At 43.7% G+C, this 23228-nt stretch overlaps 2 protein-coding genes across 4 annotated transcripts; both read left to right on the forward strand.

Moving 5' to 3' along the window:
• The first annotated feature begins 231 nt into the window (after window positions 1–231).
• Window positions 232–8268, forward strand: LOC307074519 (eosinophil peroxidase-like). Of its 2 annotated transcripts, XM_079734696.1 has the most exons (16): window positions 232–323; window positions 456–522; window positions 1342–1423; window positions 1766–1941; window positions 3368–3500; window positions 3611–3740; window positions 3845–4051; window positions 4173–4536; window positions 5015–5175; window positions 5430–5688; window positions 5778–5948; window positions 6237–6474; window positions 6739–6968; window positions 7059–7093; window positions 7300–7371; window positions 7700–8268. In XM_079734696.1, the coding sequence occupies exons 2-16, from the start codon at window positions 456–458 to the stop codon at window positions 7712–7714; spliced, it is 2340 nt and encodes a 779-aa protein (XP_079590822.1). In that variant the 5' UTR covers window positions 232–323; the 3' UTR covers window positions 7715–8268. The 2 variants fall into 2 exon arrangements, with proteins under 2 accessions (XP_079590822.1, XP_079590821.1); XM_079734695.1 differs by lacking the exon at window positions 7700–8268 and having other exon boundaries at window positions 7300–7419.
• A 7798-nt stretch (window positions 8269–16066) lies between these two features.
• LOC307074520 (eosinophil peroxidase-like) lies at window positions 16067–22292 on the forward strand. 2 transcript variants are annotated; one of them, XM_079734698.1, is made up of 16 exons: window positions 16067–16102; window positions 16210–16276; window positions 16582–16663; window positions 16962–17137; window positions 17565–17697; window positions 18003–18132; window positions 18226–18432; window positions 18548–18911; window positions 19235–19395; window positions 19656–19914; window positions 20001–20171; window positions 20305–20542; window positions 20786–21006; window positions 21117–21151; window positions 21325–21396; window positions 21770–22292. In XM_079734698.1, exons 2-16 carry the CDS (start codon window positions 16210–16212, stop codon window positions 21785–21787), a joined length of 2334 nt encoding a protein of 777 aa, XP_079590824.1. In that variant the 5' UTR covers window positions 16067–16102; the 3' UTR covers window positions 21788–22292. The 2 variants fall into 2 exon arrangements, with proteins under 2 accessions (XP_079590824.1, XP_079590823.1); XM_079734697.1 differs by lacking the exon at window positions 21770–22292 and having other exon boundaries at window positions 21325–21450.
• The last annotated feature ends 936 nt before the right edge of the window (window positions 22293–23228 follow it).

Below are 23228 nucleotides of genomic sequence, written 5' to 3' on the forward strand. Positions count from 1 at the left end.
ATATGGACGTTTTTTTTCCAATCTGAAGTAAAACAAATATGCTACCAATACAATAGTTTGTTAGTATGATAGTAAAGAGTAGATGCTACTCAAAGCTTTCGTAGGACAAGAAAGTTGATTAGCTGAGTGACAAACCTAAATTAATCCAGTTCAACTAGAAGAAGGAAGTAGGAACTAAAGGTTTTAATGATATATTGACCTCACCTGAAAACATCAACACTGTGGGTGTGGCCTAAGACTCTCTCTATAAATAGGCTGACACAGGGACAGTCTTCAAACCACCTTCACATTGTTCTCACTATAATTTTAGCTTCACCTGAGAGGTAAGAGGACTTCTTTCCTTTTCCTTTTATTTTGGGACCTAGAGGATGCGCATCATTATTGTCTAACGTGGGTCAGACAATGGAAGGCTTAACGTTGATAGCTGATGTTCAGTATGTTTTGTTCACTTATAGATGAACCAGCTTGTCTGCGTTCTAACGCTGGGCATCTGCGTAATGCAGGCCAATTCAAACCCATCAAGTAAGCTTTAAATTATTACCTTTCAAAAAACGTGAATGTTTCTAAAATGTTGGTATATTGTGATGTTTTCCTTTCCCTAACTCTTCTTTTTTTCTGTTGTGTTGAAGAACTGATTTTGTTTATTAGGTATTCACAGTGTATCTGTGTACTCCTGTTATGTGGGAATTATTATTTTTATTTCGACGGCCCATATCTCGACCTCTGACTGGTAAAAAATACCTTTTGGTATACCTCTAACTTGATCTATGATGGACATGCCTTACTAAAAGAACAATTTGGAATTTGAAAGAATTCAAAATTGCTGATTTAGGCGAAAAAGCAATATTCATTTTGAGTTTGGAAACTACTGGGTTAAATAGATGCCGCCCTCTTGAACACGTGTGTATAAATTGTGTGTCGATAGCTCAAAAAGTAGTTAAAAAATTAATTGCCATCTAGAAATGTAGTGTAATTTACCCCTCAATAAAATACAGCGTCTGCCACATGGACCTTGGGTCGCCGGTTCGCTTCCAACCTCGACCAATCATTTTTTGATACATGACATGAAATATAATAATATGATAATATTTAGTGAGAAAAACCCATAATTTGCTTATTAAGGGTGGCCATTGGGATAGGCGGTGCGTTGGTGACTCAGAATAGCTCTGGGACTGGGAAAATTGCTGGTTTTATCAATACACTTGTATCTGAAGTTCTATCTTATGGTTTATTTTATCAATGCTCTTGTATCTGAAGGTCTCTTATGGTTTATTATATTAATGCTCTTGTATCTGAAGGACTATCTTATGGTTTATTAAATTAATGCTCTTTTACCTGAAGGTCTGGGTCGTCCATATCTTATGGAATGCTTTGAAGAGGCCAAAAAACTTGTGGATGATGCTTACAAGTACTCGCGAGATGAGTGAGTTTGTTGTTTTGAATCTCATTCTGTCTTAACGAGAATTGAACAATCACGAGAAAAAACTATACTGTAACAGGATACTTCCACCATATGCATTAAAGTCACTTTTCCATTTGTCTGATGATTCAATTATAAACAGAACAAAAATTAATATTGATGGAAAAATGACCATTACATACCTGTTTCACTTTAATAATTAATAAATTAATTTGTAATCATAAGAGCCTTTTCGCTTCATAACCTATTTTTATGATTATCTTCCTCATATTATGAGGACCATCATGTTATTACTGCTCTTCTTTCCACCCTTTGGTAACCATGCCCCCCCCCGTTCCCCTCCAGGAGTCTGAGCAGGGTTCGCCGAGAGGTCGTCTCTCCGGCGGACATCCTGCGCCTCATGAAGCAGCCGCGTGGAGACTCCCGCTCGGCCGTGCGCTCGGCCGACTACATGGCCCAGACACTACGCCTGCTGCACGACCGCGTGCACCGCGTGCACAAACGCTCGCTCAACGCCACAGGTCAGGCGCACACTACTCTGTTGTTGTTGTCGTTGTTGTCGTCTGCTATTGTCTGTACATTTACATTTACATTTAGGGCATTTAGCAGACGCTTTTATCCAAAGTGACTTACAATAAGTACATTTGTCATAAGAAAGTGAAACAATATATTGATGTCGGAACACTAAGCGTATTCGTAGAAAAAAGTGCAAAGCACCACCAATTGCTAGGTTAACCCATTCCCCGTGTTTGACATAGATAGCTATGATAAGATGCTACATAACTAAGTACTATAACTCAATAGGACATACAATAAGTGCGTCCATTAAGTGTGTCCACTAACCCAACAAGTAAGAGGGGAGGGACTTGAGACCTGTCTGCATAGCCACCCCGGCTATGCAGATTCTAGGTGAACACTGAACAGGTGAGTCTTGAGTCTTTTGCGGGAGCTACTGAGGGAATCTGCGGTCCTTACATCGGCAGGGAGATCGTTACACCACTGCAGTGCCTAAACAGAGAACAGATGTGACTTCAATGATCGGCTTTTACTAGCTCTTAGCGATGCCAGTACCAGACGTCCAGCTGAAGTAGTTGAGCGCAGTGCTAAAGCTGGGGTGTGTGGTTTGACCAACACTCGGAGGTAGGCAGGGGCAGTTCCATTGACCGCCTGTATGCCAGTACCATCGCCTTGAATCTTATACAAGCTGCTAAAGGGAGCCAGTGGAGGTCCCTGAAGAGGGGGGTTCACATGGGAGAATTTTGGTTGGTTGAACACAAGTGCTGCAGCGTTCTGGATACGCTGCAAAGGTTTAATTGCGCAGGCAGGGAGTCCAGCCAGGACTCCCTGTGTGCGAGTTGCGAGTTGCAGTAGTCAAGGCGCGTGATGAAGAGAGCTTGGTCCAGGAGTTGAGCTGCCTCCCTCGTTAGGAAGGGCCGGATCCTGTGGATGTTGTAGAGGGCAAATCTGCATGATCGGGCCACAGAGGTGATGTTCGCGGTGCAGCACAACTGGGTTTCTGGCAGTTGGTGATGGTGATACAGCAATGTTCTCTACAGTGACCAGTAGGTCCATGTGAGGGCAATCTTTCCCTGGCATTAGCAGGAGCTCAGTCTTGTTGAGGTTAAGCTTCAGGTGATGGGTAGTTGTCCAAGTACTGACGTCTGCCAGACATTCTGAGATGAGTGTTGCAATCAGGGTGTTGTCAGAGGAGGTGAAAGTGTTGTTAGCGTAGCAGTGATAGGAAAAACTGTGTGATGTGATTACAGAGCCCAATGATCTGGTATATAGGGAGAACAGAAGGGGTCCCAGTACAGAGCCTTGAGGGACACCAGTGTCAAGAGTGCAGGGTTTTGACAAGGAACCATTCCATGTGACCTGATAGGTGCGTATAGCTTTATAGCATTGTCAAGTACTGTAAAGTATTGTCCTATGTTTGCTGTTCTCCAGATCTGCTCCCTCGTGAAGACCTGGAGATTCTCTCAAAGATCTCTGGATGTGCAGCCAGGGTCAGCGATCCACCCTGTCGCACAATTCAGAACCTGGACAAGTACAGGACTGCCACCAGCGTCTGCAACAACCTGTAAGAGCAACCGTTACACTGTTTTGTGCAATGGTAAAAAATTACTGAGAGATTGTGAAAACGAGGCTTCGAAGTCGTAAGGTAAAAGTGTTTGAACATGTTGTCAACAGGATGAGCCCTCGCCTGGGGGCCTCCAACACCCCCTTCAAGCGGTGGCTCCCCGCTCAGTATGACGATGACGTCGACTTGCCCATCGGCTGGGAGAGAAACCGCCGCTTCAACAACTTCGTTCTCCCTCTGGTATGATGTCATCGTCAACCCATGCGGCAGCATCGCATGACATAAAACCCACGTGTGGCAAATACACACGTCTATCTACAATGGATTGTGTCCGTCCTCCTTAGGTCAGAGAGGTTTCCAACCGCATCCTGGCATCGACGGACGAGGGCTTGGTCAGCGATAGTCAATACACCCACATTTTGACCCTGTTCGGCCAGTGGATCGACCACGACCTCACCTTCACCCCCTTCTCCCCAAGCCTCCGCTCCTTCAGCAATGGCCTCAACTGTGACGAGAGCTGTGAGCGCTCCGAGCCCTGCTTCCCCATTCAGGTATGGTCACCGACTGAGTTCCAGTTGGAGCTTTTATTGTGTAGTTCGACCTACATGTATATGTATAGACAGTGACGCTGCAGTCGACAATCACCATCGTCATCTGCGCTCTTCTACACAGATCCCCCCCGGCGACCCCCGTTTGCCAACTGGCGCAGACAGCTGCATCCCGGTCTTCAGATCTGCGCCCGTGTGTGGAACTGGATATTCGGGTTACAATTTTGGCTCTGTGGAGAACAAGCGGGAGCAGATCAACACTCTGACGGCGTTCCTGGACCTGGGCCAGGTGTACGGCTCGGAGGAGAAGCTGGCAATGAACCTCCGCAACCTCACAAGCGATGCGGGCCTCCTGCGTGTCAACGACAAGTACAAGGACAATGGCCGGGAGCTGCTGCCATTCAACCCTCTGAATGTTAACATGTGCGCTACACGCCGAAGGGTCACAAACGACAGGAATGCCCAGGAGGTGCCCTGTTTCATTGGAGGTTGGCGCATACTGTATATGTATATCTTAAACATCTCTATAAATCTATATATTTCTATATCTATCACTTTATTGGGTATTCACAGAGTCTCTGTGGATACCTGTGGAAAAAGATTGTGGAAAAGGTTTGGTACCAAAATATCGTAACTTCCGGTTTGAGAAACACATGCAGCTTGCCCGCCCAGATGGATGAAAGATTCTAAAACTTAGCATTCATGCCTTATTATGAATGCTGAACATTTTTGCCATTGGGACCCACAATGTCCGTCAGCATTTATTTTGCTGTACAGTGAAAATTTTGAAAAAAACTTGACTTCATTCATATCGATTTCTATCTATCTCTATATATCTCTAACACTCAGAATTAATCGTCTGTTTGTCGGTTTCTATCTCTCTATTCTATCTCTCGATCATAGCTAGCAAACTGTTTGCAGACTCGCGACAAGTTACGATTCAAACGGCTTTTGTCATGTTTCCAGGTGATGTTCGTGTCGATGAGAACATTGCCCTGACTTCCCTCCACACCCTGTTCCTGCGAGAACACAACCGTCTGGCGCGTAAACTCAAGATGCTAAACCCGCAGTGGGACAGTGAGACCCTCTACCAAGAGGCTCGTAAAATCATGGGCGCGCTCAATCAAGTAAGCCCCACCCTTGCACCTCTTTATCCATCTCCTCTACTCTCACTCATGCTGACATCTTGGATACATCCACTACTGATCGTACCCTTCTCCTCACCTCCTCCTCTTTCTCCTCAACATGTGTCTTTCTCCCTCTCCCTCCTACTCCTCTTGTCCATGCTCCACCTCCTTCTCAACACGAGTTTCTCCTCCTTATCCTCCTCCTAAATACGTTTACCTCTTCTTCCTCCTCCTCAACCTGTGTCCCTCCCCAGGTGTTTGTTTTCAGGGACTACCTGCCTCACATCGTGGGTGACGAGGCCATGTCCAGAAAGCTGGGCCGCTACCCAGGCTACGACCCCAACGTGGACCCCAGGATCGCCAACGTGTTCTCCACCGCCGCCTACCGCTTCGCCCATCTGGCCATCCAGCCCATGCTAACTCGCCTGGACGAAAACTATCAGGAGAACGCCAGCATCCCCAACGTGCCGCTCTTCAAGGCCTTCTTCAGCCCCTGGAGGGTCATATTCGAAGGTGAGCGGAGAGGACACAAAGTGCTTGCAAGGAACATGAATTTCAAACAAGATATCTTTCTTCACATTGTTGCTATTGGTTTGTTACAGGCGGGATCGACCCCCTGATCCGTGGTCTGGTGGGCAATCCTGCCAAACTGGGCACTCAGGACAACATGCTGGTGGACGCGGTGCGGGAGAGGCTCTTCCAGTTTGTCGAGCACCTGGCTCTGGACCTGGGGTCGCTCAACATGCAGAGGGGCCGGGACCACGCCATCCCTCGTACTTATCCCCTAAAAGCCTCTCCTCCCTTGCCTGCTTCCTCTTTGCTCGCTTGATTTAATTCCCTTTAATTTAACCATTAGTATGTAAACCGGTTGCTTACACACTAAACTACCGAAGCAACCTATTATTGTCCACTTTGAAACCAAGAATAGGCTAGACCTACCTGGTCAGGGTTCTCAGCTCCTCAGACTTTCTTCTTCTCTTCTTTTTGATTGGTTTTGTGTAAATGACGCTGCAAATGCTTCACGATCTGAAGAAAATCCACCTCTTTACCCAACACGTTAGGTTACAACATGTGGCGTAGGTACTGTGGGCTGTCCCAGCCCAGCAACGAGGCCGAGCTTGCTGAGGTTCTGAACAACACAGGCCTGGCGAACAGGCTCCTGCAGCTGTATGGAACACCCAGCAACATCGACGTGTGGATGGGAGGTGTGGCAGAACCCTTTGTCAAGGGAGGCCGCGTGGGCCCTCTGTTCTCCTGCCTCATCGCCAACCAGTTCAAGAACATCCGCCAGGGAGACAGGTACGCATGCTGACATCCTCGGACTGACTGACTGACATTGGGGTGCGAAACAGAAAGAAGGCCGACCCGGTTGGATGTAGATCAACTATGGAAGATGATTGATGACGCAAGTTTGGGTTGAGTAGGGGTAATAATTAATTAGTAATTAATGTAGGGGGGAAGGTGTTTGTATGTGGACCCCCTCCCCGACCCAACCCCGTAGCCCCACTTTACTAGGCCAGGCATGGTCCATCTCATTAACCTTTAGTTGATTGCCGTTGACAGGTTGTGGTACGAAAATATAGGCGTGTTCACCCCGTACCAGATGAAGGCACTGAGCACTGCCAACCTGGCCAGGATCATCTGCGACAACACGGGCATCTCCATGGTCCCCAAGGACCCCTTCAGACTCGTCAACGCTGAAAACAGCCTGGTCAGCTGCTCCAGCATCCCCCGCATGAGCCTCTATCCCTGGAGGGAGAGGCCCAGAGAGGGCCCTGATGAGGCGGGGTCAGGTGAGGAATGGGAATGTGGTCAAAGACTCAATTCTACTTTAGAAAAACCAATAGCTTGCACATTTTATTTAATCTTGATTGTTTTTGCAGGCACCAATCCAATTCTTGCAGCCATTGCAGCTGAGGTAATTATTATTAATGTAGTTTTTATATCCAGTTTTGGACAATATATTCATATGTATATATTCATAACATATGAAATTATTCATATTTTCAATTCCCATACTTGCCCACAGATCCTTCCCACCTTTCTTTTTAATGAACTGATATGTATGTATTGAAGGGAGGAAATATGACTCATATAAATTGTTATTATCTTGTTTGTATGCAGAGGACCAGGCTGTCCCAGGCAGAGCAGGACATCCTTGGCAGGATGGAGCCGAAGATGGAAGAGGACAATGAGGTGGTTACGTCTCACATCTCTGTAGGACAATAAGGATGAGCTAGTTCAGGAATAAGGACGTGTGATCTTGTGAACAATTATCTGTGTTCCTATTGGTAATTGGAATGATTTTGTGCTGCATGCATTAGCTGTGAAATGAGGCAATGCAAATTATATCATAGAAAATGTTAGGACAGATTATTAAGGTCTAGTTAAAATTGTTTTAAATCCTATAAGTGCCTTGCATAGCTTTAAAACAATACAGACATTGCAGACAGTACTCAGAACTGACACGTGATCAAGCTGTTCCTCTAACATTACCTTCTCCTTGTATTTTTCTCCTCTGAAGCTTCCCTGGCCATAAGAGGTGAACCTTGCCCTTGAAAGAAAGAACTCTAATCAATGCAACCCGTTTACTGTCTTTACCTCCTTGACTTAATGGGGAATTATTGTCGTTCATCATTCAACAAACCAATTATTTTCTCAAAGCTGTTTTTCTTTCTTCTTTAAAATGTAAAATACTGTTGGCTGATTTATAAAAATCACGCCATCATTTAGGACCACTGTTACACTATGAACTATAGTACACTGAAATGTTAAACCACAACTCTGACAATGGAATTACAGTATTTACATAAAGTACTTTCAGGGCTGGTATGACTTTTACCATGGACATTTTAGGCCTTTTTTTTTGTTTTTATTTGATTGAATAAATGTATTTGCACTAATCAATTCTGTCTGTTACTCAGTTTTAATCCGATCTATTATAACACATCTTGAAAAAAATGTAACCCGTCTCAGATGAAACGAACAACTGCTTTGAATAAATTCTTCCTCTGTGGTTGAAATTGTTCAATCAAGATGAAGTGTTTAGTAATAACCTTCAAACCCTTTAATAAAAACAAAGAGTTAAATAAATATTCACTGTTTGATGATTGGTTAATCAATGGTTGATGCAATATGCTTGCATGGGTAATCAATTTAACATTCATCAAAATCCCAAAACTTCTTTATATACACCAACAAAACACTATTGATCAAAACCAGATGTTGAATGCCACGAGAAAAATACTATGAAACAGCTGATCAAGTTTCCCCATGACCTCACCTCATATATATATATATATATATATATACAGTGTTGCCACAGTTACCTTGAAAAAGTAATCTGATTACTGAATACTAGTTACTCCTTAAAATAGTATCTTAGTTACATTACTGAGTACTTGATTTTAAAAAGTAACTAAGTAGGATTACAACTATAACTATGTTACTTTATTAGTTACATTTAGCTGCGACAACACCCCCTGCCGCCTCAAAAAAAAAAATACAACCGGTTTTGCCAATACTAACCCCTGCCCCCCCCCAACAATTGTTCTTCCACCCCCCCCTCGGCAACAATTGTTCATCCAACCCCCCCCCCCCCCCACCTCTTGTATACAGGGCCCAGAATTTGGTGCAACGGCCCTGGGTGCACACACTGACAAACGGCTTTCAACCGCTTCCGCCAACTTTTAATGCGTAGACAAAATATCACCGCGCGCTTTACGGGGCGATCACCGGACGCAACTCCACGTGCGTGACGTAAACAGCGCGTCCTAGTGCTCGAGCTGCTCGGACCTCCCCATGGGTTTAGTTCTCTGGCGATAACGTAGAGCAGGGGTCAGCAACCTTTTCAACTTGCAGTGCCAGTTTTACATTTTCTTGTTAATGAGTGTGCCTTAAGCAAAAATATATTAAAAATTAAGCTGAATTATGACACAGCGACCAAAAACATTTCCAGAAGACCTGGAATTGTACTATTTCCATATAGTCCACAATCATGCATCAACATTTTAAATGTTTTTTTGGTTGTTATATTTGCAACATGGGCTTACAAATTATAATTACATATGTCCAATCTTAGGACACCATTTTCCGAAACTCATTCAAAAACATATTTGCACTGTGAGAAATGTAAAAAACAAGAATATATGAGAATGTTGGAATCATCCACATCAATATCTTTAAGACATGTACAGCTTTGCAAAACGATGTGAAGGCAATGCATAAAGGCCACTAGCAACAATATTTTAAATATTTTCTTCTCTATAACTCCCAACATAGGTTTAAAAACTATTAATTGATCCCATTTCAGAACACTGGTTTCTGTAACTAATTTAAACATATTTGCACTGGGAGGAAATGCCCAAAACAGAATAAAGTGAAAAAAAAATCGGTAGTAATGACTATGCTGCCGCATAGTGCTGTGATTTTTTTTAATAATAATAAAATAAAAATTAAAAATAAGTTTATTTTTTATTTTTTAAGTGGGCCAATGATTATGCTGCCCCGTGCCCAGACGTAGAGGCTACCACGCGCTCTCTCTGCTGCCGTCACTCCAGCGCAACACACACACACACACACCCACACACACACACAAGCATGCAGCACCGCGCGACTAATCCCGCCGCTAATAACTGGTGGTGCGGTCTCTGGAGTTTCAAGGTCGACACTCGCCTCTGATAGATTGAAGTCTTTGGAGACTTACGCTTCACACGCACACGCACATGCACTCTCAAACAAACAGGCAGACAGACAGACAGACAGACAGACAGACAGACAGACAGACAGACAGACACACAGACAGACACACAGACACACAGACACCAATCCATTGCTCTCAACGCAAATTGGTGACCTGGTAAAAAAATAGTAACACACAGTGACTTTGATGAGTAACTTTACAGTCCCTCCAGAAAAATGCGGCGTTTTTTGTGATTGTTGCGGCCAAAAATCCTTGATTATGCGGCACGTTTTCTTAAAAGATGCGATGAATTATGCAGCATATTTATGCAATTTTATGCGATGAAATTGCGGGAACTTGCGAAAAATTGCGGGAACTTGCGAAAAATGCAGCTTTTCGATGACGTTCACGTCGATGACGTTCACGTCGCGTAATTACGTCACTTCATAACATTCCCATGGCAACAGGGGGAAATGGTTGCTCTTGTGTGAAGTAGGGTTGGATTTAGTGATTTGTTTCCGCGAACCAGTTCGCGTCATTCAGTTCGCCAAGAGGAGTCGTTCACGAATCGTTCGTTCGTTCGTTCAGTCGAGTTTCCGGTAGCGGTGAATCGAATCATACACGGTTCTCTGAGTCAGTCAGACTCAGCCCCTCGTTCGTTAGTTCGTTCAGTCGAGTTTCCGGTTCAGTCGAGTTTCCGGTAGAATCATGGAATGAACGGCTCAGACTCAGCGCCTCCCTTGTTCTCATTCTCATACGTCAACATTACAACTTTAACCAAACGCAGCGGGATGGGGGGTGTAGTTGATTATTGGATGTTTAACATATCAGCAAAATAATAGACTTGATTTAGCAATGATGGTGGGTGTCCCGGGTGTTTTAGGCTCCCATAAACAGAACCCTGTGCAGCCAAAGACTAAATCTAGCTGCCAAAATTAACACTGCCTTCAAAACGAGAGCTGGTTAATTGTGAAAAATGCATTACACTGTCATCAGACAACGCAGTTATACGCTATTGTAATGACCTCGCCGGTGACAAACCAGGTCACTGAAAACCCGTAACCAATGGCAAAAAGCCACACTAACAACAACCGGTTACCCGGGCAACCCCCCAACCCGGTCCCTTCAACGTGCAAGCCCCCACCCTCCTGTTCTCCCAAGGCCCCCAAGGATGATTCGCCCCCCACACTGATTGACAAGAAGAACATCCAATGCATGCACAGAGAACAACTGGCATAACGGACAACGAAATACAATGCAACACATAACACACAAACTCTTTAAATGTCCCAGGGTCGCTACACTATAGACTCTAGAGTTTCTGGTATAAAGGCTGGGATGAATTTCAAATGATAAATATGTACACTTTATGTTGAAAGTATACTGTCGCGATTTCCATTGAAACGAATTGTACGGTGAGTAGTCTTCACAACGAGAGCTGGTAGGTTGTGAAAAATGTGGTATAAAGGCTGGGACGAATTTCGAATTATAAATATGTACAATGCATCCTTTAAATACGTCCATGCAACAGATGGCCAATGTGAATAATAGATAGCTCGCTCACTAAGTCCATTTGTTTTTTCCCAATTAAACCTGTTGATTTCTGTCTCTCATTGACTAAAATTCAACATGAGCGTCCTAGACTCAGTCGTAGAACAGCATACGATTGGCTGGCTCTCGTGAGTTGTGACGTCTCTCAGTCGGTCCCTCCTCACCACTCACACAGTGAGTGAACGAACTGTCAGCGAGTCAGCGACTAGTGGGTCTGGGAGGAGTCGAGTCTGAGAACGAACGAGGCGAACGAGGCGAACGAGACGAACAAGGCAAACGAGAGAGAGGAACCAGTTCAGTTCGTTCGTCTTAACGATTCGTTCATTCGAACTGATTCGTTCGCAAACGAGTCAACACTAGTGTGAAGTAAACGCAACATTTTTCAACTTTCTGCTAAGATATGTGTGACTTTTTTGCAACGAAAATGCAGGGATTATGAAATCATGCAAGCCCCACATATTTTGCGCGGAAATCTGCAATTTATGCAGTGAAAGTGCGGCATATTTGAAAAAATGCAACCCCTGCATGAATATGCGGACTTTGGCTGATTATGCGTTGAATTATGCGATCACATAATCGCGTTTTTCTGGAGGGACTGACTTTAATCTGATTAATGGTTTGGATATAGTAACGGATTACTCGTTACTGAAAAAAGTGGTCTGAGGCCAGTAACGCGTTACTAAGTAACGCGTTACTGGCATCACTGTATATATATATAGTCATTTCACGTATCCCTGTGAGACCAGGTTGACTCGGCCATTGAAACGGGGATCTGTGTGTGTGTGCCACGGTGTCATTAACTTTAAATTAAGCGCCCATGGCCGACTCGGTCGTTGCGACAGGGATCTGTGTGTGCCACGGAATATGAGTATTAACTTGCATTGGAGCAAAATCCGTAACCATATCACGGAAATTGGCGTTTCCGTGAGGATTCCACGGTCCGTGGTCATTTCATGGATTCCTGTGAGACCAGGTTGGAATTTACGAATCCTACTATGGTCACGCCAAGACCCGCCCTACTCTGTCTGTGATTGGCCGGGTTGCATGCAACTCAACTGGATGCTTAAGAACTCTACGTTACCCTCGCTGTGAGCATTCGAGAGTGTCACAAAATAACCCTAACCCCTAACCCTAACCATAACAGGTAATATCAAGCGAGTAAAAGCACGGTAGTCGAATCAATTGACAGTCAAATCAAAGATAGGGGTGATGTGTGTAACTGACCAATCAGAAATAGAGGCGGGCGTGTCCTTTCAGGATATTGGCGTGCCCATTCTAGGATTCGTAATTTCGCTTCCCGGTTTGATTTTGCACCTTATTTACTTTATACCTTGTTTACTTTACACATTAAGGACCAATAAAACACCAAATAAGATTTGAAAAGCTTTTGGAGTTCATTTACAACACTATTTACATGGTTAGTAGTCATATAAGATTTGGCGGCGAATGGCATTGCGTATCCAACATCCCAACAGAGAGAAGAGAACTTCGATGGCTCGAGTGGTCTCCGTAGTTACGGAGTCGGAGTAGTATACTTTGGCCTACTTTTATAGTTTGTAACTGAGTAACTACTACTTGGGAGAAGTAACTAGTAACTGTAACTAATTACTTTTTCTTAAGTAACTTTCCCAACACTACTACTAACCATGTAAATAGTGTTGCAAATAAACTTCCAAACCTTTTCAAATCTTATCTCCGTCCATTTCCGTTGCGTCAACGGATAGTTAAAAGATATTGGATGCGCACGTAGAGCTACAGACTCCTGCTCCACTCATTCAATGCCTATCAATGCCTTTTTCAAACTCCTCGTGTTCTCTTACACTCCCCAACAAAGTGGTCTTTGATTGGCTAACATTGCTGCAGTACAGGAAGCTTATTGGCTTATGCTACTCAGTTCAGTTTTCTTGAAATTATCCACATATGAAATAAACACTATTTATTTATTTAGCGGTATTTACCCACATATAATAATTACTCTGTACTTATTTAGCTGTATTTTTGTAGGTTGCTATACAAATAAAGTGTAAGAGTTAAGCAAATAGCTAACATTATAATGTTTGAATTCATTCTAGATATTTCTCCAGAGAGGTTTTCCTTTAATACAAAAGTGATATATAAAGACCGTCTTGCTTTGTCCATCAGGATTTGACTTACCCGATGTCATTTTCCCTGTGTGGAGCATCGCAAACCACTGATTCTTATACATGGAGGGCAGCCAGTCTGGTGTGAAGGATGGATAGAGGATGGACAGTTGGACAGAGGAGGCTGTCCATCTGCACAACGATACAATATGCTGATAAAGCCCAATATATATTATAATTTAATATATCTGAAAAACGTATTTTGTTCGGTACATATTAAAGCAAAAATGTGCAGTAGGCCCAAGCAGCCCTTTGAAAGGAGCGGAGAAGGTGATTAGGAAAGCAATATCTTCAACTTTAACATAATATTATATGTATTGTCAAAAGGTAACCTCAACAAATGGAGCACAGCTCTGTTATGACCACATTGCCTAATGTAATGTATGTTGTTGTTAATAAGGAAATATTTACGAAGACATTATTGACTACATTGGACACATTGAGATAATATGTTAATTTCATTATAATAAAACTCAGAAAACTAGCAGAGCTAGCCTATATATTTTCTTTTGATGCATCAACTTAACTTTTTATTAGGGGAAGGAAGTCATACAACCAGCAAGTGTTAGCATGCAGGTAAGAGGTTTGTTGAGGAACAGTGCCACATATGAGCTCTTACAATGGTTTAGTTATAACATTGTAGTTTTTGGCTCTTATTCTTTAACTTATATTGTTGCAGTTATACATATACAAGCACTGAATTTACTCAATATTAAGATGTTTTTAATCAATGTGTAGGTAGTTTCCTAGAAAATGTAAAACCATTTTACAAGGAAATTGTCATAACGGTGCCATTATTAATATAAATTTGTAAGTTATAATGTTATTATTGGTTGTGACACATTGTGGGAGGTAATTATTGTTGTATGACTTAGCAAACTACTGTCAGGGGTGTATGAAATTCAAACCCAAAAGCAGTTCAATCATTTATTTGAGGCAGATCAAGGCATCAGCTCCATCAATAAAAACTAAACTTGTGTCGCACATGAAGAATGCAAAAACAACTTATCTTTTTATTAGTGGAAGGAAGTTATGCAACCAGTTAGCAGGACTGAGGCAAGTGGAGCAAAAGGGCTACGAGTGAGGTCTAAAAATGGTTTAAGTAGTTATAACAGTGTGGTAGACTGTGAGTCGGAGATGTGAGTCATCTCGATCATTTAGTAAAATACTGAAGGTGTGTTGATGTGTTTCAAATGGTTGAAAAATGTGACATCCTAGCAAATTATATGTTTTACTGTGGTTGTAGGTTCAGGCCCAGAACATATTGCAATATATGAGCCTGAAAGGTGTATTTGTGTATTGTCTTCTTAAATCCCCGCACCTCAGATAAAGGTGCGGGGATTTATTTATCACTTGCACATTTTTACATCCATGCAAGTGATAAAGCTTGCTGCTGTAAGGGATCAGGATCCGTTATGGTATGTATTTCTTGACTCCAACAGCCAAGTAGTTCCATATTGTGTCTGTATTAAAGTGTAGGTTTTAGGTTTTGCAACCAATCACCCATGACTGTTTTTTTCCAGAAAGGGGTAAAGAAGGCCTCACGTCTCAAGCAATATTTTAGGTCACTACCTGACCAAATATTTGTATTTTGTTATTTGATTAGTTGTAGAGTTAGTAGTTCTGATTGCTTCTGGTGCCAGACTGTCCAATACTAAGCATCTCACAGGCTTGAGGGCCATAGACTGTCTAGTCATTGAGTTACCTAAAAGAGTTACACAAAATAGTCTTTACTATTTCTACACAGTTTGACTCAGTGAAGGGGAACTGTGATTAGGATACACAATTGCAACTTTCCTGTGAAGGCAATGTTTGAGGGGCTCTCTCTCAAACATTGCCATGCTTGAGGGAGAGAAACAGCAGCCAATGTTTTAAGATCATTAAAGCAAACATATTCGACATAACAAAAAAAATGAAATGTCTTGTCAAGCAGAAATGGTCAACTGTCCTCAATAAGAGTGTTGCTCATTTTAAGTATTTAAAGACTTGAAATCAGTTGCCTTGACGATGATATGGAATGGTGGATTAGAGGGTTTTTGAGGCTATATATTATAACATAACCTCATCTTCTAACTATTTCCTAAAAATATATTTTCTTTCCTTATTGCCAGAAATACAATGTTTGTCGTAGGCCTACACACCCTGAGAGGACAGATAGTTAACCTTTAAGTACATTTTTACATCCACAATCATTGTTTAATATTAGGTGTGGACAACTCCTGTTACGGGAAAGGTTATTTTTTAAATCTGTAAAAAAAAACGATATGCTACAAATATAAAGGTTAAGTTTTAAGTTAGTTTATATTAAGTTAGTTAGTATGACAGTAGTTAGATGCTACTTAAAGCTTTTGTTGCACAAGAAAGATGATTGGCTGTTATTATAAATTTAGTTCAGCTAGAAGAAGGAAGTAGGAACTATCGGATTTACTGATATATTGACAACGTCAACCCTGGGGGTGAGGCCCAAGACTCACACTATAAGTAGGCTGACAGCGCGACAGTCTTCACAACACCTTCACATTGTTTTCAATGTACTTTAGCTTCCCCTGCAGAGGTAAGAGGACATCTTTCCTATGTGGGACCTAGCGGGTCGGTGTGCATCAGGCTTGCATTAGCCTTAACGTTGATGGCTGATGTTTGGTATGTTTTGTTCACTTATAGATGAACCAGCTTTTCTGCGTTGTGATGCTGGGCATCTGCGTGATTCAGGCCCATTCAAACCCATCAAGTAAGCGTTTAAACTATTACCTTCCAAAAACATGACGTTTTTAATACATTTTGGTCTATTTTATTAAACTGTTGTAGCTGAAGGTTTGGATTGTCCTTAATTTATGTTTTTTCTTACTAATACTTGTATCTGAAGGTCAAACTTATGGTTTATTTTCTTAATGATCTTGTATCTAAAGGTCTATCTTATGGTTTATTTTATCAATGCTCTTGTATCTGAAGGTCTCTTATAGTTTATTATATTAATGCTCTTGTATCTGAAGGACTAACTTATGGTTTATTATATTAATGCTCTTTTACCTGAAGGTCTGGGTCGTCCATATCTTACGGAATGCTTTGAAGAGGCCAAAAAACTGGTGGATGATGCTTACAAGTACTCGCGAGATGAGTGAGTTTGTTGTTGTTGAATCTTATTCTTAGTCTTAGTCTTAACGAGAGTTTTATCAATCATCTTACTGAAAACGATACTGTAACAGGATCCTCCAATATATGCATTCAAGTCACTTTTCCATTTGTCTAATGATTCAACTATAAACACAACAAAAACGGTGATTGATAGAGAAAATGATCTTTACGTAGCCGTTTCACTTTCCTATTTAACCTAATTAATTTGATGATAATCATCACGTTAGTACTGCTTTGGGTCCCATCGTACCATAACCATGCCCCCCCCCGTTCCCCTCCAGGAGTCTGAGCAGGGTTCGCCGAGAGGTCGTCTCTCCGGCGGACATCCTGCGCCTCATGAAGCAGCCGCGTGGAGCCTCCCGCTCGGCCGTGCGGTCGGCCGACTACATGGCCCAGACACTGCGCCTGCTGCACGACCGCGTCCACCGCGTGCACAAACGCTCGCTCAACGCCACAGGTCAGGCGCACGCTACTCTGTTGTTGTCGTTAGTGAGCATGCAGGAGTTTTATTGAGGGCAGGTAAAGTGGCGGAGAGGTGTCGGTGACTCCGGGTGCGTTCATACGTGATCTGAATGTGTACACTCATGCATGCACGCGCACATGCATATCGACACACATGGGCTTGGTGCATGCACACTCTCACTCTCCTGCTCACTCAAACAAATCCACACGCAGACAAACTCACGCAATCAATCACTTGAAAACACTCACACACACAAACACACTCAATCACTTGAAAACACAAACAGACACACTCACACAATCAATCACTTGAAAGACACTCACTCACTTACTCGGTCACTCACTCATCTGAACACCTACGCACTAAGTCACTCGAGCACACACACACACCTTTTTCTGAACCTATGTCTGCTGTTCTCCAGATCTGCTTCCTCGTGAAGACCTAGAGGTTCTCTCCAAGATCTCTGGATGTGCAGCCAGGGTCAGCGATCCGCCCTGCCGCACCATTCAGAACCTGGACAAGTACAGGACAGCCACCAGCGTCTGCAACAACCTGTAAGAGCGACAATTACACTGTTATATTCCTGTCAGCTTTTCGTGTAGACCATGTGTCTACAGTTTCCCGTTATACTTTTATTTTGAAACAATGCAATTCAAATATATGCAAATGCAATTACCACCAACGATAGATGGACATAAAAGTGATAAAAAAGAGATTGTGAAAACTAGGCGTTGAGGCAGTTGAAGTGTGTCAACTCATTACAGATTTTAAGACATCCCACAACCACAACATGGGCACACTTCAATGGAGGGAGAGAGGGAAGTTTCAAAGTAATACTGTTTCAACATGCTGTCAACAGGATGAGCCCTCGCCTTGGGGCCTCCAACACCCCCTTCAAGCGCTGGCTCCCCGCTCAGTACGACGACGGTGTCGCCTTGCCCAACGGCTGGGAGAGAAACCGCCGCTTCAACAACTTCGTTCTCCCTCTGGTATGATGTCGTCGTCAGCCCATGCGGCAGTAAAACCCATGTGCGGCAAAATTCACATATCTATCTACAACGGATTGTGTCTGTCCCTCATAGGTCAGAGAGGTGTCCAACCGCATCCTGGCGACGCCGGACGATGGTGTGGTCAATGACACTGAATATTCCCACATGACGACCCTGTTCGGCCAGTGGAATGACCACGACCTCACCTTCACCCCCTTCTCCCCCAGCATCCGCTCCTTCAGCAACGGCCTCAACTGTGACGAGAGCTGCGAGCGCTCCGAGCCCTGCTTCCCCATTCAGGTATGGTCACCGATTGGGTTCCAGTTGGAGCTTTTATTGTGTAGTACGATCTATATGTTTAGACAGTGATGCTGTGGTTTACAATCACCATCGTCATCTGCGCTCTTCTACACAGATCCCCCGCGGCGACCCCCGTTTGCCAACTGGCCCGGACAGCTGCATCCCGGTCTTCCGATCAGCGGCCGTTTGTGGAACCGGTAATTCGGCATTTAATTTTGGCGGCGTGGCGGATAAGCGGGAGCAGATCAACACCCTGACGGCGTTCCTGGACCTGGGCCAGGTGTACGGCTCGGAGGAGCAGCTGGCGATGGACCTCCGCAACCTCACGACAGATGCGGGCCTCCTACGCGTCAACGACAAGTTCAGGGACAACGGCAGGGAGCTGCTGCCGTTCAGCCCCCTGCTGCCCAAAATGTGCGCTACACGCCAGAGAGTCACGAACAACAGCCAAGCCCAGGAGGTGCCCTGTTTCCTTGCAGGTTGGCATATATATGTATATCTTTATGCAACTCTATATATCTCTATGTCCATCACTATATGTCTCTCTTTATACCTCTATCTCTATAAATCTATCTTTATCTCTGTCGTTTATATTGAAATATTTTTATATACAAATATTTTTCTTACCGCTCTATTTCTATTTCTAACTCTTTATATATCTCTCTATATATCTCTACATACCTCTCACTCTATCAACTGTCTGTCCATCTTGTTTCTATCTCTATATTAGAGCTAGCAAACCGTTTTCAGACTCCCGACTAGTGTGCCAATACGATTGTGTACGGCTTGTGTCGGTTTCCAGGTGACGTTCGTGTTGATGAGAACATTGCCCTGACTTCCCTCCACACCCTGTTCATGCGAGAACACAACCGTCTGGCGCGTGAACTCAAAAAGCTAAACCCGCAGTGGGGCGGTGAAACGCTCTACCAAGAGGCTCGTAAAATCATGGGCGCGTACACTCAGGTAAGCCCCACCCCTGCACCTCTTTATTCATATCTTCTTCTCTCACTTTACCCCGATACATCCTCTATTGACCGTACCACATCTTCTCCTCCTACTCCTCCTCCTCCTCCTCCTCCTCACCCTCTTCGTACTCAGAATAGGTTGCAACTCCTCCACCTTTCGTCCCTCATCCTCATCCACCTACTCGTCAAGAAGAGTTTCTCCTCCTCCTCCTCAGCAAGCGTACCTCCTCGTTAATACGTGTACTTCCTCCTCCTCAGGTGTTTGTTTTCAGGGACTACCTGCCCCACATCGTGGGTGACGAGGCCATGTCCAGAAAGCTGGGCCGCTACCCAGGCTACGACCCCAACGTGGACCCCAGCATCGCCAATGTGTTTGCCACCGCCGCCTACCGCTTTGCCCACCTCGCCATCCAGCCCTTCCTAGCTCGCCTGGACCAAAACTACCGGGAGAACGCCCGCATCCCCAACGTGCCGCTCTTCAAGGCCTTCTTCACCCCCTGGAGGATCGTATTCGAAGGTGAGCGGAGAGGACACAAAGTGCTTGCAAGAAACATGAATTTAGAACATTGTAGTTTTCTCCACATTGTTGTTGGTTTGCTATAGGCGGAATCGACCCCCTGATCCGAGGTCTTGCGAGCCGTCCTGCCAAACTGAACGCTAAGAAACCCGTGCTGGTGGACGCGCTGCGGGAGAGGCTCTTCCAGTTTGTCATGCACCTGGCTCTGGACCTTGGGTCACTCAACCTGCAGAGAGGCCGGGACCACGCCATCCCTGGTACCTAAAAGCCTCTCCTCCTCTCGTCTGCTGCTTCTTTGCTCACTTGATTCAGCTTACCTTTATTCAATTTATGACGCTGCAAAGGCCATGCGATCTGATGGAAATCCACCTCTTTTACTCAACACGCTAGGCTACAACGCGTGGCGTAGGTTTTGTGGGCTGTCCCAGCCCGGCAACCAGGCAGAGCTGGCTCGGGTCCTTAACAACGCAGACCTGGCGACCAGGCTCCTGCAGCTGTATGGAACACCAAGCAACATCGACGTGTGGCTGGGAGGCGTGGCAGAACCCTTTGTCCAGGGCGGCCGTGTGGGCCCTCTGTTCTCCTGCCTCATCGCCAACCAGTTCAAGAACATCCGCCAGGGAGACAGGTACGCATGCTGACATTTACTGACTGGATTGACGCTAGGGTGCAAAACCGAAAGAAGGGCGACCCGGTTTGATCTAGATCAACTTTGGAGTATGATTGAAAATGCAAGTTTGAGTTAAGATGAAGGTGATTGAGGAGCAGGCAGCGAGGTAGGGGTCGGTATGTGGAAATCATGGAGGCCCACTTCAATACCCAGGCACGATCCATCTCAAGAACAACATTGAGTTGTGTTTGCCCTGGACAGGTTGTGGTACGAGAATTCGGGTGTGTTCAGCCCCAGCCAGAGGAATGTGCTGCGCACTGCCTCCCTGGCCAGGATCATCTGCGACAACACGGGCATCTCCAGCGTACCCCGGGACGCCTTCAGCCTCCTCAGCGGTAGTAACCGTCTGGTCAGCTGCTCCGATGTCACAATCATGTCCCTCTTGCCCTGGAGGGAGAGGCCCAACGAAAAGGCAGCATCAGGTGATGAAGAGGGATGTGGTCAAAGGCCTGCTTTCACTTCAGAAAAAACATTAGCGTGCACATTTTATTGAATCCTCTAATGTTTTTAAAAGCCTTGTTTGTTTTGGCAGGCACAAATGAAATTCTTGCAGCCATTGAAGCTGAGGTAATAATTATGAATATTTCTTTATCGAGTTTTGGACAATACGCTTATTGATATGTCCAATTCCCCTTCATGCCCACAGATCCTTTGCCCCTTTCATTTTAATGAACTGATACATAAATACTGAGGGAGGAAATATGACCCATATAAATTGTTATTATCTTGTTTGTATCCAGAGGACCAGGCTGTCCCAGGCAGAGCAGGACATCCTTGGCAGGATGGAACCGAAGATGGAAGAGTACAATGAGGTGGTTACGTCTTACATCTCTGTAGGACGAGAAGAATGAGCTAGTTCAGGAATAAGGACGTGTGATCTTGTGAACAATTATCTTTGTTCCTATTGGTAATTGGAATGATTTGCTCCTGCATGCATTAGTTTTGAAATGAGGCTTGGCGAATTATATTATAGAAAATGTTAGACAGGTCATTAAGGTCTCTGACCTAATCTCACTTTTGCACAGATTCACTCATGACTTAAACAAGGATCAGCTGCCGATTTATGTTATTTTAATTTAAATTGTTTCATATCCTATATAGCTAGCTAGCCAGTACATGAACATCTGACACGTGGGCAAGCAGTTCCTCTAACATTACCTTCTGCTTGTTTTTCCTCCTCTGAAGGTTCCCCAGGCGGCATAAGAGGTGAACCTGGCCCTTGAAAGAAAGAATTCTAATCAATGCAACCCGTTAACTGTCTTTACCTGCTTGACTTAATGGTGAATTTTTGTCGTTCACCATTCAACAAACAAATTATTCTCTCAAAGCCTTCTTTAAAATGTAAAATACTGTTGGCTGATTTTCTAAAAAATCACGCCATCATTTAGGACCACTGTTACACTATGAAATATAGTACACTGAAATGTTTAACCACAACTCTGACAATTGAATTACAGTATTTATATAAAGTTCTTTATAAGGGCTGGTACGATTTCTACCATGGACATTTTAGGCCTTGTTTTAGTTTTTATTTCATGGTCTAAATGTATTTGCACAAATCAATTCTGTCTGTTTTAATCCGATCTATTATAACACATCTTGAAACAATTTTAGCCCGTCTCATATGAAACGCGACAACTGCTTTGAATAAATTCTTCCTCTGTGGTTGAATTTGTCAATGAAGATGAATTGTTTAATGATGACTTTCAAATCCTTTAATAAAAAAAAAGAGGAAAAATAAATAGTCACTGTTTGATGATTGGTTTATCAATGGTTGATGCAATATGCTTGTATGGGTAATCCACGCCTCGACATTAACGATTGCCCGCTTTCCCGGGGCAGCTGAACTCTGTGATTGGGCAACTTAAATGTGACATGTAGTAGCCCGTTTGGGAAAGTGATATATATTTTTTGAAATACACTTAATAGGCCTACAAAAGAAATGTCCTCCTAAATCGCGGGAGCATAACATTCTACAGCGCTGTGCGTCGGTATTCGGCAAAACAGGAGAATAAGAATCATAACAATAATTTGTGTTGAGTCACTTCCGTATTGCCAACCACTACATACGTAACAGAAGAACCAAGTGAACCAAGTGCCAGGTAAATTTAACGGAAATAAATAAATAAAGACACCTGAAAATGAGACGCCACTTGGTTATGAAACAAAAAGGCAAAGGAAGTTTCCGTGGGTCCGTCTAGACAGCGGGTAAAAGTTAACTGATTATAGTTTTGTCTACCCCGCAATCGGATTAATCAACACAATTTCACTACATTACGGGTGTAGTATGTTGTGGACAGTTTGAGACACCTTATCGACAAAAATCCCAAAGACATGTTGCGATATCTGTGCGAGAACAGCACTTAAATCTACGTTCCGTCTGCTATCTGTTTTAGGGACCGTCTTCAAATTACACCCCATAGACTTCAATACACTTTGTAATTTCTAGTTGCCAATGGTGGGCTGTTACTTACTACAGGTGATTGTCTAAGGGATATTGTATATATTTTATCGATAATGACCGGCGATGTTCTATTCATTATCCTGCTTATTACAAGGCTACTTGCGAAAACGAAAAAATAACTTCACGTGGTGGGTCTTTTTACAATTTATTTGTTACCAGCATACGTAGTGTTGATATTAT

The sequence above is a fragment of the Pollachius pollachius genome, assembly GCF_949987615.1.
Source record: "Pollachius pollachius genome assembly, chromosome: 4".
In the NCBI taxonomy this organism is placed as follows: Eukaryota; Metazoa; Chordata; class Actinopteri; order Gadiformes; family Gadidae; genus Pollachius; species Pollachius pollachius.

What these genes read in the sequence shown, in the direction of transcription:
- LOC307074519 (XM_079734695.1), top strand. Translation starts at nt 456, where the DNA reads ATGAACCAGCTTGTCTGCGTTCTAACGCTGGGCATCTGCGTAATGCAG. An exon ending in ACGCTCGCTCAACGCCACAG is followed by an intron (nt 1,942 to 3,367) that starts GTCAGGCGCACA and finishes GCTGTTCTCCAG; the next exon opens with ATCTGCTCCCTCGTGAAGAC. An exon ending in CCCTGATGAGGCGGGGTCAG is followed by an intron (nt 6,969 to 7,058) that starts GTGAGGAATGGG and finishes TTGTTTTTGCAG; the next exon opens with GCACCAATCCAATTCTTGCA.
- LOC307074520 (XM_079734697.1), top strand. Translation starts at nt 16,210, where the DNA reads ATGAACCAGCTTTTCTGCGTTGTGATGCTGGGCATCTGCGTGATTCAG. An exon ending in CTGGAGGATCGTATTCGAAG is followed by an intron (nt 19,915 to 20,000) that starts GTGAGCGGAGAG and finishes GGTTTGCTATAG; the next exon opens with GCGGAATCGACCCCCTGATC. An exon ending in CAACGAAAAGGCAGCATCAG is followed by an intron (nt 21,007 to 21,116) that starts GTGATGAAGAGG and finishes TTGTTTTGGCAG; the next exon opens with GCACAAATGAAATTCTTGCA.